We start from the raw sequence: 18,774 nt of genomic DNA on the forward strand, positions 1-18,774 counted from the left end.
TAGAATGTAATTGATTGGCTGAAAGGAGATTTCCAGAGCCGTAAAATACATAATTAAAAAAAATGGTTACGATGGTGCAAGAAGAATAACAAGCTCGTCATTCGAGATCACCTTCTTGTACATATATTAATTGTAAATAAATATTTTGTTAATATATATAATGTAAATAGCAATCACTGGACTTATCACTTCATCTCCTTTCCTGCTGCTGCTACATTACAAACACAAACATAAATAATAGCGCCCCATCTTACCCGCTAAACATACTTTTAAAGACAGAATTGGAGTCGCGTTGTATGATGAAAGATCGTAGAAAAAAAAATTAGGGGTGGACTACCCCTAACATTTAGGGGGATGAAAAATAGACGTTGGCCGATTCTCAGACTGACTCAATACGCTCACAAAATTTCATGAGAATCGGTCAAGCCGTTTCGGAGGAGTATGGGAACGAAAACTGTGACACGAGAATTTTATATATAAGATATTTACGTGTCGAAGTCTACCTATACGGTAGGTAATAATATTGGATGCAATAGATAAAAAGATACAGTAAGCAGATAAAGAAAAAATGCAAGAGCTCCACCGACAAGAGCGTTGCTCTTAATTTAATGAATGAATGAATGAATGAATGAACTTTTAAATTAGGCAACGGATTGTAATGCAGTTTTTAGTTAGTTAGTTCAGGAATAGATTGTCGGTCTCGGTGGTCTAGCGGTCTAGCACGCCGCTTTACGTCCGATGGTCGCGGGTTCGATTCCTCGCACGGCACAAACATTTGTATTGATGAGTATGATTGTTTGTATCGGTCTGGGTGTTTTCTATGTATAATATGTATGGATTTACGAAAAAAAAAATAATTTATGTATTTGTATTAGTTGTCTAGTACCCATAACACAAGCTTTAGTTAGCTTAACTTGGGTCTAGATGGCGCTGTGTGAATTGTCCTGAGATGATGATGATGATTATTGTGTTACGGGGCGGCAGCAGCCACTAGAGACTTTCTTCTTTCACTTATATGTATTTTTCACTTCGAGCATCTAAACCGAACTGGCGGGTGCACAATTCCATTAAAATACACATAAAAAAACACAGAAGCGAGCAATTCTACACTATCAAATTTACCTGCATATGGTCGTTAGATTTTCAAGAAAATGGTATTCCTTCACTTTTATATCCACTAGACGCGTAATGATAGTCTAGCGTCCTCCATATCAATTACCTGAAACAATACCATAAAGGTCAGTCAGCTTAGATAACAGATAAATTGATTTTTTTTTTAATTTATTTATAAAAAAATAAATATAAAACAAAAATTTATTTATAGCAAAACTGTTTAGCAGTTTTCTGCATCAAAATCATTACATAGTATAAAACAAAGTCGTTGTCGCTGTCAGTCCGAATGTATGCTTAAATCTTTAAAACTGCGCAACGGATTTTGAAGCGGTTTTTTTTAATAGATAGCGTGATTCTAGAGGAAAGTTTGTATATATAATACATGTAAATCCGTACGAAGCCGGGGCGAGTAGATAGTATTTTATAATATATATTTCTGTGTATAGAAATCACCCAGCCCATTACAAACAATCATACTCATGAATACAGATGTTTGCACCGAGCGAGGAATCGAATTTTGAACCATCGGAAGTAAAGCGGTGTGCTGAACCGCTGGACCACAGAGGCAGTCAAATGAGAGATTCAACATGCCTACATTAATATTACATCTAATACGAGATGTTTATACACTTATATAGTACTAGCTGTTCCGGCGACTTCGTCCGCGTGGAATTTAACTTTATTTTTCCAAAATAAAAGTAGCCCAAGTTACTCCTTATTACATCAGCTACCTGCCTATAAAAGTTCCGTCAAAATCGGTACAGCCATTTCAGAGACTAGCCGGAACAAACAGACCGACAGACAAAAATTGTAAAAAACATTATTTTGGTGTATGTACCGTATTTATATTCATATGCATGTAGTAAAAAACGGTTATTTCAATATTACAAACAGACACTCCACTTTTATTTATATGTATAGATTTATTCTTTTGTCATCACAAGCGGCTGCTCTTATCATTAAGTATACATAGAGACACGCAATCGGCTGTCGGCAATTTCTGTATGATTACATCCATAGATGAATTATATTGTAATAACCTATACTAATATATATTTTTTATGGATTATAATGGAATGGTGCACCCGCCTGCGCTAACGGTTTACGCTGGCGGAGCACCAGTAGAGGATGTTAAGATGAGCATCAGGTCAGGTCAGTTAGCCCACCGTGACAAATTTACCAAGAATTTATCACGATGGTTTCCAGGAGGAACCGCGTAGAGGTCAACTTGACATGGTACATTGCTAGCAATGGGGTCATCAGTCCACATTACTGACAATCCCCTCCCACCTATTATAAAGCTGAAGAGTGTGTTTGTTTGAACGCACTAATCTCAGAAACTACTGGTTCGAATTGAAAAATTCTTTTTGTGTTCGATAGTCCATATGTCGAAGAAGGCTTTAAGATATATAACATTACGCTACGACCAATAGAAGCGATGCAACAGTGATAAATGTTGCCGAAACGGGTAAAATTATTCATTTTTGGCTATCGTTGTATGTACTGCGTAAATGGTTCAAGTTACTCAAATAGTATGTATGATAGAATTACACTTCTTTAAATGATCCAAACAAATGTCGTAAAAGTATATACTATACATTGTGGGTACTTTGAATATTATCTTATATATAAAATTCTCGTATCACAGTTTTCGTTCCCATACTCCTCCGAAACGACTTGCCCGATTCTCATGAAATTTTGTGAGCGTATTGAGTAGGTCTGAGAATCGGCCAACATCTATTTTTCATCCCCCTAAATGTTAGGGGTAGTCCACCCCTAATTTTTTTTTATTTTAAGGCAAAACAACGTTTGCTCGGGACAGCTAGTAATATATAATACCTCAGGGTGTTGAGTCCGCCATATGCATCTATATTTGTGTATTTGTGCATAAAAGATTTAATAAAAAAAAAATAATAATAATCTCAGGACAATTCACACAGCGCCATCTAGACCCAATTTAAGCTAGCTGAAGCTTGTGTTATGGGTACTACTAGTATGGGAGGTACTTAATTAGAATGATATTAGATATAAAGCAGTTATAGATAGCTATACGAGCATATATAACATACATGTAACCCCTAGCAATAATCGCATCTCGGATTAGCCTCATTGGTTACGATATTACCTCTGCGCAAAGTTAAAAAAAATGTGGAAAGCTTCACGATTTTGCGTGTCATCCTTGCGCAGGGGCCATGCTAATCTTCTCTGTATCGTTCCAATTTTAGTATATGTACTGCCGAAGCAAGTACATACATGTAACCCCTGGTGCCGGGGTGGGTTGCTAGTAGTAAGTTACATATGAATGTGGATGGTTATAAGGGTAGAGGAAGGCCGAAAAAGAGATGGATGGACTGTGTGAAAGATGACATGGCAAGAAATGGAGTAAATAGGATGATGATTGCAAACAGCGATGAATGGAAGAGAAAAACATTACGACGACCAGAAATAAATGAACAAAGAAAGAAGAAGATGAATAGTTACATATGAATGTGGATGGTTATAAGGGCAGAGGAAGGCCGAAAAAGAGATGGATGGACTGTGTGAAAGATGACATGGCAAGAAATGGAGTAAATAACGAGATGACTGCGAACAGGGATGAATGGAAGAGAAAAACATATTACGACGACCACAAATAAATGAACAAAGAAAGAAGCAGATGAATAGTTACATATGAATGTGGATGGTTATAAGGGTAGAGGAAGGCCGAAAAAGAGATGGATGGACTGTGTGAAAGATGATATGGTAAGAATGGGAGTAAATAACGAGATGACTGCGAAGAGGGATGAATGGAAGAGAAAAACATATTACGACGACCACAAATAAATGGGTTAAGGAAGAAGAAGATGAATAGTTACATATAATTGTGGATGGTTATAAGGGTAGAGGAAGGCCGAAAAAGAGATGGATGGACTGTGTGAAAGATGATATGGTAAGAAAGGGAGTAAATAACGAGATGACTGCGAACAGGGATGAATGGAAGAGAAAAACATATTACGACGACCACAAATAAATGGGTTAAGGAAGAAGAAGATGAATAGTTACATATAATTGTGGATGGTTATAAGGGCAGAGGAAGGCCGAAAAAGAGATGGATGGACTGTGTGAAAGATGATATGGCAAGAAAGGGAGTAAATAACGAGATGACTGCGAACGGCGATGAATGGAAAAAAAACATATTACGACGACCACAAATAAATGGGATAAGGAAGAAGCGGATGATGTTCTATACTTGGCATCTAAAAAAAAAATTATTATCAAGCTGTACCTGCGACATCGTATGCACTTAGTTTTATAGAATAGCGCGCATTTCGATAAACTTACTAGTTTATTCTAGAATCTTCTCGAGCGCCCAGAACCAATTGATATAAAACAAATCTTAAAATAAATGATATATCAATGAAAACTGCATTTAATCGAGTATGTTATTACTGTGACTAGCGGAGAACAAACTAACAAAAAGGTAAAAAAAAATTGAAACTGTTTTTAATCTCCGTAACGTAACGTGTAGGGTGCCCACATTTTCTAAATTATTTAATGTAGTATATATAGGTAATATTTTTTTCTAAATATAATCTATACATACCTACAAAAACGGCTTATTTATTATTTGGTTGTCCGGTTTATTTAATACTAGATTTTACCCGCAGCTTCGCTCGCATAATTTATCCCCTTAGGGGTGGAATTTATCAAAATCCTTTCTTAAGGGATGCCTACGTCATAGTAGCTTTATGCATGCAAAGTCTCAGCCCGATCGGTTTAAAATTGACAAAGTTTCATACAAACTTTCATCCCCTATTTTATCCTTTTGGGGGTAGAATTAATCAAAATATTTTCTTAGCGGATGCCTACGTCATAACATCTACCTGCATGCCAAATTTCAGCCCGATCCGTCCAGTGATTTGGGCTGTGCGTTCATAGATCACTATGTCAGTCAGTCACCTTTGAGTTATATATATTTAGATACAAATCTTTGTTACATAGAAAGAGCAAAGATTATTTTCATATACTATTTAATTGTGATGGATAAATTAAGATGATTTTGAACAGATAAAAAATATTGTGCCTATATATAGATACATTATCAGCGAGTAACGTCAGGTCGACCTCCACGCGGTTCCCCCTGGAAACCACCAGGATTAATTTCTGGTGAATATGTCACAATGGGCTATTTCTGTCCGTCCCTATGTATGCTACTACTAAACGGATACAACCACACAACGGATTTTGAAGCGGTTTTTTTAATAGATAGAGTGATTCAAGAGGAAGGTTTATATTCAAACTTTCATCCCCTATTTTATCCCCTTGGGGGTAGAATTAATCAAAATCCTTTCGTAACAGATGCCTACGTCATAACATCTACCTGCATGCCAAATTTCAGCCCGATCCGTCCAGTGGTTTGGGCTGTGCGTTGATAGATCACTATGTCAGTCAGTCATATATATATATATATATATATAGATACATGTACGCGAGGGGCTAGTATTTGAATAAAGGTTATTTCTACATCTGTCTCGCATGGGTATCTGTGGCAGCCCTGTCAAGTATGTAGGCGTGATGGTATGCGGCACGAGCCAACGAGACCGCCGGAAGTCATCACTTGGCCGGTGCCGTCACCGGGCTCCTGCCACGCTGTCCGCGCTCATTACCACTCTCTACCACACTCTACCACACACTACAGCTGCCTACCGCTACACGACGGGAGATACCTGCACGGGATACCTGCAGGTAAGTCTGCACACCGCCTATATATGATGTAATGATGAGAGAACTTTCCGAATGAGCGGTAGATTAAAAAAAACATTGTTATTGTCTATTAAAAAGTGCTTAAGTTAAGTTTATTTGAATAAATGATTTTCTATTCTATTCTATTCTATATAAATTAATAAAATTTAAATGTTGTATTATAATTTCAAATTAACAACTTTTCAATAAATGCATATGAAAGTATAAACGGTACTTTCATAGAGATATTTTTTTTGTCTCTATGTATGTTTGTTTGTTCTCGCTAATCTCTCTCTGAAACGGCTGGACTGATTTGGACGGGAATTTTACTCGCAGTTAACTAATGTTATATATACATATGAAAGTATATAGAGTACTTTCATAGAGATAATTTTTTTTGTCTCTCTGTTTGTTTGTTTGGTGTTGTTAATCTGAAACGGCCGGTCCAATTTCGATGGGACTTTTACTCGCAGTTAACTAATGTTATAAGAAACAAATTAGGCTAGTTCTATTTTAGAAAATTTATTTATTGTATTAATCTTTCATGCAAAAACTACTAAATAAATTTTAATGACACTTTACAGCAATATAATACATAATATTATCAGTTATGTATAGTTAGAAACGGCGGCACAGCTTATTCATAAAAACATATTAAGCTTATTAAAATGACTAGCTGTTCCCGCGACTTCGTCCGCGTGGAATGTAACTTTATTTTTCTAAAATAAAAGTAGCCTAAGTTACTCCTTATTACATCAGCTACCTGCCAAAAAAAAGTCCCGTCAAAATCGGTACAGCCATTTCTGAGATTAGCCAGAACAAACAAACAGACAAAAATTGTAAAAAATGGTATTTTGGTATACCGTATTTATATTCATATGCATGTAGTAAAAAACGGTTATTTCAATATTACAAATAGACACTCCAAATTTATTTATATGTATTAATTATGTACTTACTCTTTAGAGCTCGCATTTGTTACACTTTTATTACAATATAGAATAAAAAAAATACGTGTGTAGGCACTAAAAGGCCATACATTTTACAACATCTGGCAACACGTTATAGTAATTTACTCTATGGCCCATTTCATGTCGTCAGCCGGCAGCGATTACGCAAAATAAGTTGAGATCATTTCAATCGTTAGGAACGATTTCTTTTAGTTTATCGTATCCTGTCTTGAATTGTATGACCCAACATTTATTTCCACCTATTATATATACACTTCTATGCATTGGGTGGTCGGTGGTCTAGCGGTTTAGCACACCGCTTTACGTCCGATGGTCGCGGGTTCGATTCCTCGCACGGCACAAACATTTGTATTCATGAGTATGATTGTTTGTATCGGTCTGGGTATTTTCTATCTATAATATGTATGTATTTACGAAAAAAACATATATATGTATTTGTATCAGTTGTCTAGTACCCATAACACAAGCTTTAGGTAGCTTAATTTGGGTCTAGATGGCGCTGTGTGAATTGTTCTGAAATTATTTATTTATTTAGTAATTGGTACAATACATACACCAAAATAACATTTTTTACAATTTTTGTCTGTCTGTCTGTCTGTTTGTTCCGGCTAATCTCTGAAATATTGGACAGATTTTGACGAGAATATTTTTGGCAGGTAGCTGATGTAATAAGGAGTAACTTAACTTATAAAATGTATGTTTATCTATATGTGTATTATAAATATGTTGTCTACTGTGCGCCATCTACCTTCTCTATGTAAATAATATCTGTCAATACTAGATTGTCTGTAAGAAATTGCTGTTAGTGATAAGACCGCCTTTTGTATAACTTTTTATCATTTTCTTTTATTGTTCTTTGTTTGTCTGTGCGCAATAAAGAATTATTATTATTAACTTAGGCTACTTTTATTTTAGAAAATACATGTAAATTCCACGCGGACAAAGTAGCGGGTACAGCTAGTCATCCATAAAAAAACAATGTGTAGGTGATTTCTGGTGCCGTCCTTACCCTCGTTGCTAGCTGCAACCCCCGTAGCGGCCTTGAACCTCGCCGCTGGTGACCGGCCGCCGTTACGTAATACAATTAGGGTGGATTCGTAATACATTCGATTTGCGGCTATCCCTACCGTAATAGAATAGAATAGAAAATCATTTATTCAAATAAACTTAATTTAAGCACTTTTGAACAGTCATAACAATTTGTTTTTTATCTACCACTCGTTCGGAATGCTGTCTCATCACAAGAAGAACGAGCAAGAAACTTGTGTGTTGCTTTTTTAAATAATCCTTGTAAGTTTACATTTACAAGTCGAAACGTGTGAATACAAACTACCAACCAGTACTAATTTTTTGGGTCAAATATAAATATACAATAAGATTAAATCAGTCGTTGTGATAAGAGCAGACCAGTCCCTACAAGCAGCACTCGTTCACGAGTATGACGGATGAGCCAGCTATCACTGCACTCGACCATATTTTAGGGAGCACACAATACATACACACATACCAGTATGTATGTATTAAAAGTACTACCAACTGCTGTTTTACAACTTTTCATAGTGAATTCTGCATTATCTATCAATGAATCTATGCAACTGAAATGCGAATGTTGAGGTGGATGTGTGGTGTGATAAGAATGGATAAGATAAAGAATGAATACATTAGAGGAAATATGAAAGTGGCACCGGTGTCAGAGAGGTTGAAGAGTAATCGTCTATCATGGTATGGACATGTAATGCGTAGGAACGAGGATAATATTTTAAGAAAGGTGTTACATATGAATGTGGATGGTTATAAGGGCAGAGGAAGGCCGAAAAAGAGATGGATGGACTGTGTGAAAGATGATATGGTAAGAAAGGGAGTAAGTAACGAGATGACTGCGAACAGAGATAGAATTTTTTTTTATTTTACCACTCATTCGGGACGTAGACTCATCACAAGAAGAATGAGCATGAAACTTGCGTGTTGCTCTTTTAAATAAATGTTGTTTTAAGTAGTTGGTTGGTATGTTGGTTTAAATTAACAAGGATTAGGCATTCGACAATCAACATAGAAACCGCTACGCACTTAATCTCTGTTCAATCAGATAACATGGTCAGCGCTATGAATTTTAAGTTATATATTATCTAAAAAAAATTTATATCTTCTATATATATAAAAATGAATTGCAGTTCGTTAGTCTCGCTAAAACTTGAAAACGGCTGAACCGATTTGGCTAATTTTAGTCTTAAAATATTTGTGGAGGTCCAGGGAAGGTTTAAACTGTGATAAAATATGAAGAAATTGCATGTAAAATAGTATAAACAACAATTTTATGTTCCCATACAAACTGTTGATACCTGTCGAACAGGGTGCGTTTAGAAATTTATTGCGTAGGTAACCGAGTTCAATAAACCTTTGACATGTTTAATATTGAACCGAGTTCACGTGGTCAGCTAGTCATTTATATAATCCTCAATTTTATATATATAAGCTTTTTTACAAAGAAAATATTTTCGTTCGTTTTACTGGCAAATTGAGTACAGAGTCTGACAAATAAATAAATTAATAAAATATTTGGGTCAATTTTGCAACTTGCTTACTTTGAGAATCGTAGATATTATTTGTTTATGCAGTACTTTAATGGGTGGTAGGTATGATGAGCGGTGGTGGTAGGTATGAGGCGGCACCATTATAGTTAGATAGATGACTGCTGACCCGTTATCAAACCGGGCGGCAGTTTGCACTGATAACGCGCCTCATTCTGCGCTACTGTTCAGCCCGACACACTGTTTCCATGTAAGTTTGTAATCTATATATACAATAATATTTATTAAACATTCTTTGTATTTATATTAATTTATTTATATCAATTTTAAACTTACTAATATTTTTTTTAAACTTACTTATAAACGCGAATAAAAAGTTTGTGAGTATGGATGGATGTTTGTTACTCTTTCACGCAAAAACTACTGAACGGATTTTAATGAAACTTTACAGTAATATAGCTTATACATCATCATTCTTAATAATATTATAAATGTGAAAGTAGGTATGTTTGTTACGCTTTCACGCAAAAACTACTGAACCGATAATCATGAAATTTTGTACACATGTTCTTGGAGGTATTAGAATGAACATAGGATATTTTTTTATTAAAAAAAAACAATAAAATAAAATATCAACATTCTGTTACTTCAGCGCCATATAGCAGCCATTAATTAAGTTATATATCAATTAAAATCAATTAACTATATTAACATTTTGCATTGGAATTTTTGAGGTTAGGATTTTATTTCATATTTAATAGATTAAATGCGAGCGAAGCCGCGAGTAAAAGCTAGTAAGCTATAAATTTCCCTCTGGTGAAACCGCGGGCACATCTAATAATCTATATATATAAATAAAATTGGAGTGTCTGTTTGTAATATTGAAATAACCGTTTTTTACTACATGCATATGAATATAAATACGGTACATATACCAAAATAAGATTTTTTCAATTTTTGTCTATCTCTCTGTCCCGGCTAATCTCTGAAATTGGTTGGCCGAGTTTGTCGGTACTTTTTTGGCAGGTAGCTGATTTAATAAGGAGTAACTTGGCTACTTTTTAGAAGGCTACTCTTTAGAGAAATAAAGTTATATTCCATGCGGACGAAGTCGCGAGTACAGCTAGTTCATAATAAAAATTCTGCGAGAATTTGGTTTTGGCGTAAAAATATATTTTGTATACAATTTATATATAGTACATAGTATAGTATATATATAGTACATACTCGTGTATTGTAGTCTATGATAAAAGGATTCGATATCAAACGAATGGGGACATGGAGATTTTGAGAGCCTATTATTATTGAGAGATTACAATTTATAAGAGATTTGTTATGTTCAGAAAATTATAAATAGAATACATATAAATAACCTTAACAACGGCCGCTAAGGTATATTATAGCTATATTTGTATAGGTTATTGTAATCTTTACAATCTATACATATAAATAAAATTGGAGTGTTTATTTGTAACATTGAAATAACCGTTTTTTACTACATGCATATGAATATAAATGCGGTACATACACCAAAATAATATGTTTTACAATATTTGTCTGTCTGTTTGTTCCGGCTAATCTCTGAAATGGCTGGACCGATTTTGATGGGATTTTTTTGGCAGGTAGCTGATGTAATAAGGAGTAACTTAGGCTACTTTTATTTTAGAAAAATAAATTTAAATTCCACGCGGACGAAGTCGCGTGTACCTACAGCTAGTATAATATATAAGTAATTCTTACCGTGTCCCTATTTTTCCTTCATTAATGTTTATAACTTTGTTGTGCCGTATCAAGTGTCCCAACATTCTCCCTCATCTGGTTTTGATAATGTTTACGATCTTTTCTTTTTGAACTTTCATAGATCTTGTTTATTTGTTTTAGGGAGATATAGATGTACAAAATAATAGATACACCTTATTGTTCTTTTCACAAACACTATTATTTATTTAAAGAAGTAAATCCAAGAGGATTTAATAAGCAACGTGAATAAATATAAATTTTTTTATTATTGAAGTTTTGCAAATCATCATTACATAGTATAAAACAAAGTTGCTGTCGCTGTCTGTCCGTCCCTATGTATGCTTAAATCTTTAAAACTACGCAACGGATTTAGAAGCGGTTTTTTTTAATAGATAGAGTGATTCAAGAGGAAGGTTTATATGTATAATACATGTACACCCGAGCGAAGAAGGGGCGAGTAGCTAGTTATTTATATAAAGAAATGTCAGCAATATTGACTATACAACGTAAATATATATAGGTATGTGTATAAATAAATATATGTCTTTTTTTTTTTAATTGTTTGTATTGAATTATGAAAATATATAGTTATGTTCACAAGAAAAAAAAGTAAATATATGTATATTTTAATTTCTTACTATTGTAGTAAGTTTTGAGATTTGTTGTTAAAAAATAAAAGAGAAACACGCAAGTTTCTTTCTCGTTCTTCTTGTGATGGGACAGCTTTCCGAATGAGCGGTAGATTAAAAAATATGTGATGACTATTCAAACGTGTTGAGGCACTTTTGAATTTTTGTAAGTTTATTTGAATAAATAATTTTCTATTCTATTCTAAAAATAGCATGGCTTACACGGGAGTAATTTGTACTTGTTAAAAGAATCATCAGATATGTGCATAAACTGTAAAGATATCGCATACACTTTTGTATAAGTGACATCTGTTTTTTTTATATATGTTTTTTTTATGGTCTTCCTAAACGTAACGTTTATGATATTCATAACAACTTCGCCTGTCAACAGATGTGTGACTGAGTGCAAGCGCTGGTATGATGCGGGTACTCATCTGCCTGGCCGTATGCTTGGCGGCAGCACGCGGGTGCGAGCTGGCCCCTGAAAACGCCGCTGCAAAGTCACCTGGTGATAACTTCTACCGCCTGATCATCAATGGAGACGTGGAACGATATGCACCAGGGCAACGATACATTGGTATGTAGCTATAATAATAACGATGACTTAGACTTAAAAAAATAATAGACTAGAAAAAATTTTGTCAAGAAAATTAGTGCCCGCGTAATTTAAAAAAAAACCGCATCGAAATCGGTGACTCCATTTCATAGGCTACGATGCCCAAATTGAAAGAAGTCAAATTTAGGAGGAAAAAGGTATTGTTTTTTTTATTTTTATGAATGATAATGGAATAGTGCACCCGCCTGCGCTATCAGTTTACGCTGGCGGGACACTTATGGAGGACGATAAGATGAGCATGAGGTCACGTCAGTTAGCCCATTGTGATAAACTCACCAAGATAAATTCTTCACGACGGTTTCCAGGAAGAACCACGGGGAGGTCGACCTGACATGGTACATTGCTAGCAATGGGAGTTATCAGTTCCCATTACTAACAGTCCCCTTTCCCCCTGAGGGGGATTGTTTTTTTTTAGAGGATGATAATGGAATGGTGCACCCGCCTGCGCTAACGGTTTACGTTGGCGGGGCACCAGTGGAGGATGATAAGATGAACATGAAGTCAGATCAGTTAGCCCATCGTGATAAATTCACCAGGAATTTATAACGATGGTTTCCAGGAGGAACCGCGGTCAAAATGACATGGTACATTGCTAGCAATAGGGTAATTAATTCACATTACTAACAATCTCCTTCAGGGGGGGACGCGGGGGACACACATCTATAAAAAAAAGAGCTACAACAAAACTATAAAACCTCGCTGTTTTGACGGAGATTAAAACAATATTTGTATTGAATGTAATATTTTAATGAAGTGTATAATACTTTGTGTGCGAATCAATGAAGCACGATACGCGCGAGCTGGGCCACAATCAAATTCAAGGAAACGATAACAAATATTATATTTAACACAATAAATCTAAATATATATAACTCAAAGGTGACTGACGTAGTGATCTATCAACGCACAGCCCAAACCACTGGACGGATCGGGCTGAAATTTGGCATGCAGGTAGATGTTATGACGTAGGCATCCGCTAAGAGAGGACTTTGATTACTTCTATCTATATATAGAAGTAATCAATCATTCATAGGGGATGAAAGTTTGTATGAAACTTTGTCAATTTTAAACCGATCGGGCTGAGACTTTGCATGCATAAAGCTACTATGACGTAGGCATCGCCTAAGAATTCCACCCCTAAGGGGACAATTTAACGTGAGAGAAGCCGCGGGCAAAAGCTAGTTAAGTATAATAAAATAACATTTTAGTCAAACTAAATAGATAAGACAGGGGATGGGATAGGATTCAGAGATTAGCATGAACAAACAGACACACTGACTATATATGTATTAGTATATACATATGAGTAAATAGACATTTCTATATTTAATTAATATATTGACAGGAAATAGGTATTGCTTCAAAATTGAAATTTTCAGAAGTGCAAAATTAATTTAATGTGCAATAATTTATATTGGTCCGTTCGTAAAATTTACGTAAAATGGGTACATAGTTTTTGCTTCAAGTGTTTATATCATTTGGTATAAGTATTTCTAAATGTGTCATTGTAATAGACGATAGATTGATGACTGGTTTGTCTGGATTACAGTGACTCTAGTAGGGTCTCGAACCCACGACGTGGTGCAGCAGTTCACCAGGTTCCGTCTAGTCGCGGAACCGCTGGACCCGGCGGGGCCGCGCTCCCCCAGCAAACTGGGGCAGTTCCAGCTGTTCGCAGACACACTCAGCAAGTTCGACGAGGAGTGCGTGAACTCAGTGGTGGAGGCTGACGACCTGCCCAAGACGGAGGTGCAGGTCATGTGGAAGGCGCCCGCTACAGGCTCCGGATGTGTGCTATTGAAGTGAGTTTTAGACACTGCACGTAATGCAATTTTTTTCGCACATTATGTTATATTTATTAATTCATAATTTCATTTATTTGAATAATTTTTGTGGCTAAACAACAGCAGATATTGAAAAAATGAAGAGGACGTGTTTTGTGCAGAATTTTTTACTCTACAACTTTTATTTAAATAATTTTTACATATTACTTACCGTTATCGAGTTATATTGAAAAAAGGCGTTTTTCAATACTTTGTTAATTGTTTCATCCCTTTCTCGATGACTTAAATAAAAATTTCATTCTGAATATTATTATTCATATATTATATATATTTGCGGACTTACTTTTATATATTGCGTCAAAACTGGTCACAGTATGGTTTAATTTTATATTTTACTGCAATATTATAAATAAATAAAAACTATTAACGATCGCCAACCGTGACGAAATAGGTTCGATACCAACATAGGACAATTATAATTATTTCTATAATCTTTGTAATTTATAGTATCAAATTCGAAATATCTATATTTATGTAGGTCTATTACATACTCTTATGATATGTCAAATCTACCATCAGTTCGGAATGCTTTCGAGATGAGAAGAACTAACAAGAAACTCAGCTCGTATTCTTTTTAGATAAATGTTGTACATGTTTACAATGATTCAGATTCAATTTTAAATTCAAATTAGGGAGAATAGAGTGACCACTAGCGAATGCTATTGCACTTGTAGTGTTCGTAACCTGAACAGACCAGTCCCTACAAGCAGCACCCGGGTCTCTACTGGATAACTCATATAATATTTATATTATTAAATTAGATGTTTGCAGCAGTGCATTTCATTACTTATACATACTTAAATACAATAAGTATAAGATAAGATAATTAAGAGATTTCTTCAAGCAAGGCTGGCGTTATTTTTATTGTAAATATTGGATAAACTAGTTTATGTATGTAATAGGGCGATGGTGCACGAGAACGCCAGCCGCTGGTTTGCAGAGGATGGTCAGCTGACGAAACGCGTCTGCGAGGACACCTCGCTAGCAGCATCCGACTGCTGCGCCTGCGACCACGCCAAGTATAAGGTATCCACATTTTTTTTAATCTTAGCTTTATCTAAATATGGGATGAAAGTTTGTATAAAACTTTGTCAATTTTAAACCGATCGGGCTGAGACTTTGCATGCATAACGCTATTATAACGTAGGTATCCCCTAAGAAAGGATTTTGATAAATTCCACTCCTAAGGGGATAAAATAGGGGATGAAAGTTTGTATGAAACTTTGTCATTTTTAAACAGAGCGGGCTGAGACTTTGCATGCATAAGCTACTATGACGTAGGCATCCCCTAAAAAAGGAAACAAAAGAAAAGCCGCAAAAACTATACCTAATTAATAATAATACTTCTAAACACGAGCGAAGCCGCGGGTAAAAGCTAGTTATGCGTATAAAATACTTTAAATTAATAAAAAAACATTTTACACTCATGTATTTGACACGCACACACATTTTTATTATCTTAATAAATACCATTTTATTTAATTTAATTTCTATGTGACTGCTATTGCCTTAAGTTACATAATTTTAAATATTATTGATGTTATGTGAATATACACTACAATAATAGTAATATAAATAGAAAATAAAATAAAAATGTAAACGTTAGACACAAAAAAGTAACAAAAAAAAACAGTAACAGCGACTTAGAGAAGACAATATCTGTCTGTGGAATTAATACTACACTATGTATAAAACAAACTATATATAAAATATATATAGTTTGTTTTATACACAAACTATATACAAAACAAAATTAAACACAACTATATAAAAAAACTAGATTACCTACAATGTATTCTAAAACTAGATTACCTACAATGTATTCTAATTCCACAGCATGGATTTAATTCGTTAAGGAGTTGTTTAATCAAATTATTCGCGATTACAGATGGTATTCGAGGGCCTGTGGTCTGCCCAGACCCACCCGAAGGATTTCCCCGTGGAGACCGCGTGGCTGACACACTTTTCAGATGTCATCGGCGCCACACACCCCAAGAATTTCTCCTTTTGGGGAGAGGGTCAGATCGCTACCGATGGATTTAGGTGATTATGCCAACTTATCGCTTTTATCTAAATATAACTCAAAGGTGACTGACATAGTGATCTATCAACGCACAGCTCAAACCACTGGACGGATCGGGCTGAAATTTGGCATGCAGGTAGATGTTATGACGTAGGCATCTGCTAAGAAAGGATTTATATTAATTATACCCCCAAGAGGATAAAATAGGGGATGAAAGCTTGTATGAAAATTTGTCAATTTTTAACCGATCGGTCTGAGATTTTGCATGCATAAAGCTACTTACGTAGGCACCCCTTAAGAAATGATTTTGATAAATTCCACCCCTAAGGGGATAAATAAATGCGGGCGAAGCCACGGCCAAAAGCTAGTTTTATCATATAATTTCAAATGCAAATATTTGTACCACACTGTCGCTTTTTCCGTTACAGTATAGAAGACTCGAGTAGAATCACTTTAAGTGTTTGATGTGCCAATACAATATAGGTATTGTCGCAGTGAAAACTGCGCGTATTAGGTACTAGTGTTTAATTTAGTGTAACCTAATAAAGTTTTTTAAAGTTAAAATCAAAAACCTTTGTTTAAATAGGACCTTTCGGCCTTTTGTCAACATCATATTGTTTATCACTATCCCTATTGCCCAATTAATTTTTGACGTAGACCACGATCCTCGTCTATCTGCTTTTTACTTTTCTAGCCTACATTTCTTATGTCTACCACTTATTCTTTTCTTTGTTTTTATCATCAACAAAAAGGACAATTGTCATTCTTCATCTAGTCCAGGATTTGTACGCTTAGACCAATTTTACTATTTTAGTACATCTTTTAAGTGTTCACATGAGCTCCCGAAACACCAGGGGAATTGGGAAATTTTTAAGGAAAGAATACGCCTTACTCAAAAATTTGCAATTCCCCTAGTGTTACGGGTACTCATGGCGGCAGTGATCACGTACCATCAGATGAGCCACAAGTTTGTTTGTTCCCTCAATCATTCATAAATAGCATGCTTTTACCGATGGAAATCTTGTCATTTTCCATCAATATCTTTAATTGTTGATACGACACGACTCCAACCTTGATCTGCTTAATATAGCTATGTCTTGGTCTTCCTCTTTGTTTCTTTCCATCTATTATATTTTCCTTCGCTAATATTATTCTTAAGTTCGTTGTGTCGTATCAAGTGCCCCAAAATTTTTTCCGTCTAGTCAGTAATATTCATTATCTGGGTCTTTTCTTTAACTCTTTGCATGTACACGGTACAGATCATTGGCAGAGTGGGGCTCGGTGGACCTGCAGGAGCGCGAACTGCGCCAGAAGGGCAAGCTGTTGCGCTCCATCGTGAAGGCACAGGGTCTGTGGTACCCACGCGTCAACACCAATACCACCGCCAGTTTCAGCGTCGACCGCAAGCGGCACCTGCTCTCGCTTGCCTCCATGTTCGGTAAGTAGATATATATTGACGATTGATACATATGTACACATACCTACATTTAACAATTTGAGAATAATTAAAAAAAAATAGGATATAATAAAATATCATAAATGGCCCCCCTTCTTCTTTTCTATATACACATATACCACAGTGATGTTTGCTCAGGGAGACCTCAAGCTAATGCATTTGTAGCCACACGACTCTTACCCATATGGTGTAGTCAGGGGCATTATCAATTGTAGACGTCGTAGATTGGACGCGATTCTTGATTCATTTAGTGTCGTGCAGATTTTAACTCATAACATTTCTGTGTATTTGTGGTAGGTGATGTCATTTCTCCACGGTCAGTATTATGTACTTGATTATTACACACATTTGTAAATTATTGTTTTTAGAATGACAGTGTGTAATGAATACCCTTTCCCCTGTATCGTGTGTTACTGCAATAAATACATCCATCAATTTATAATAGAACCTTGTTTGATGCACGCAAGGTCCGTCCCCCGACTGGGTGGTGGGCGTGAACGGGTTGGACCTCTGCCAGAAGGACTGCACCTGGGTCGAGTCCAAGGTCATCGATCTGCTTCCGTATGACGCCGGCACCGATAACGGCATCTCCTACATGGTGAGTCAGGACAACTCTTAGGCTTTATTTCCATTTGGTAGGTTTGATGATAGGCGAACCTTAACTGTAGATTTTAAATAGAATTACATTCACAAAGATGATAATTAAACATCAAGTAGCTTAATCCTATAGGAACATAGTGGTCTTGGAGAGAAGACCATGTCTTAAAGAAAGTATTAACATAAACGTGGATGGATGGAATGAAGAGGATGACCAAAGAATCAAAGAATCCATCTTGGATTGTGTGAAAGTAGATATGTATAAAAAGATAGTAAGTTTAGAGGCTAATAGGAATCAGTGGAGAAAGAGAACATACTAGGCCGACCACAAACAATGGATAACAGCAAAGCAATGTTAATAATGATAGTGATAGGATTGATCCATATCATGTAGAATTCAAATATACTGAGGAAAATATGGGCATGACAAGTCTTGATATGCTACGACGGGAACAGTTGAGTATCCCATGACTATCCCATGATGATGATAAAGGTAAAAATATTATTAATTTTTATTTTAAAACGTCATCAGTAT

General features: G+C 35.6%; 2 protein-coding genes and 2 non-coding genes across 5 annotated transcripts in view; 1 reads left to right on the forward strand and 3 right to left on the reverse strand.

The window, feature by feature from the left end:
- The window catches only part of LOC131852795 (phosphatidylcholine:ceramide cholinephosphotransferase 2-like), a 200,469-nt gene that overhangs the window by 56,314 nt on the left and 125,381 nt on the right, over positions 1-18,774 (reverse strand). The gene's annotated exons all lie outside the window — the stretch shown is intronic.
- Positions 3,191-3,252, reverse strand: LOC131852830 (U4 spliceosomal RNA). Its single transcript, XR_009357958.1, has one exon. It is a non-coding gene; the product is annotated as a U4 spliceosomal RNA (small nuclear RNA).
- Positions 3,256-3,362, reverse strand: LOC131852831 (U6 spliceosomal RNA). The gene has a single exon (XR_009357959.1). It is a non-coding gene; the product is annotated as a U6 spliceosomal RNA (small nuclear RNA).
- The window catches only part of LOC131852792 (spondin-1), a 51,868-nt gene continuing 38,827 nt past the window's right edge, over positions 5,734-18,774 (forward strand). The window contains exons 1-7 of one of the 2 annotated variants that reach the window (XM_059203524.1): positions 5,734-5,838; positions 12,095-12,280; positions 13,869-14,121; positions 15,066-15,189; positions 16,052-16,206; positions 17,446-17,624; positions 18,110-18,240. In XM_059203524.1, coding sequence (XP_059059507.1) covers positions 12,121-12,280; positions 13,869-14,121; positions 15,066-15,189; positions 16,052-16,206; positions 17,446-17,624; positions 18,110-18,240 — 1,002 coding nt within the window. In that variant the 5' untranslated portion in view covers positions 5,734-5,838; positions 12,095-12,120. Of the gene's footprint in view, positions 5,839-9,487; positions 9,585-12,094; positions 12,281-13,868; positions 14,122-15,065; positions 15,190-16,051; positions 16,207-17,445; positions 17,625-18,109; positions 18,241-18,774 lie in introns of those variants that run through there. The other variant, XM_059203523.1, reaches the window with a different exon arrangement.

This window comes from Achroia grisella, unplaced genomic scaffold (assembly GCF_030625045.1).
Source record: "Achroia grisella isolate CSIRO2021 unplaced genomic scaffold, CSIRO_AGI_Agris_v1 utg862, whole genome shotgun sequence".
Classification (NCBI taxonomy): domain Eukaryota; kingdom Metazoa; phylum Arthropoda; class Insecta; order Lepidoptera; family Pyralidae; genus Achroia; species Achroia grisella.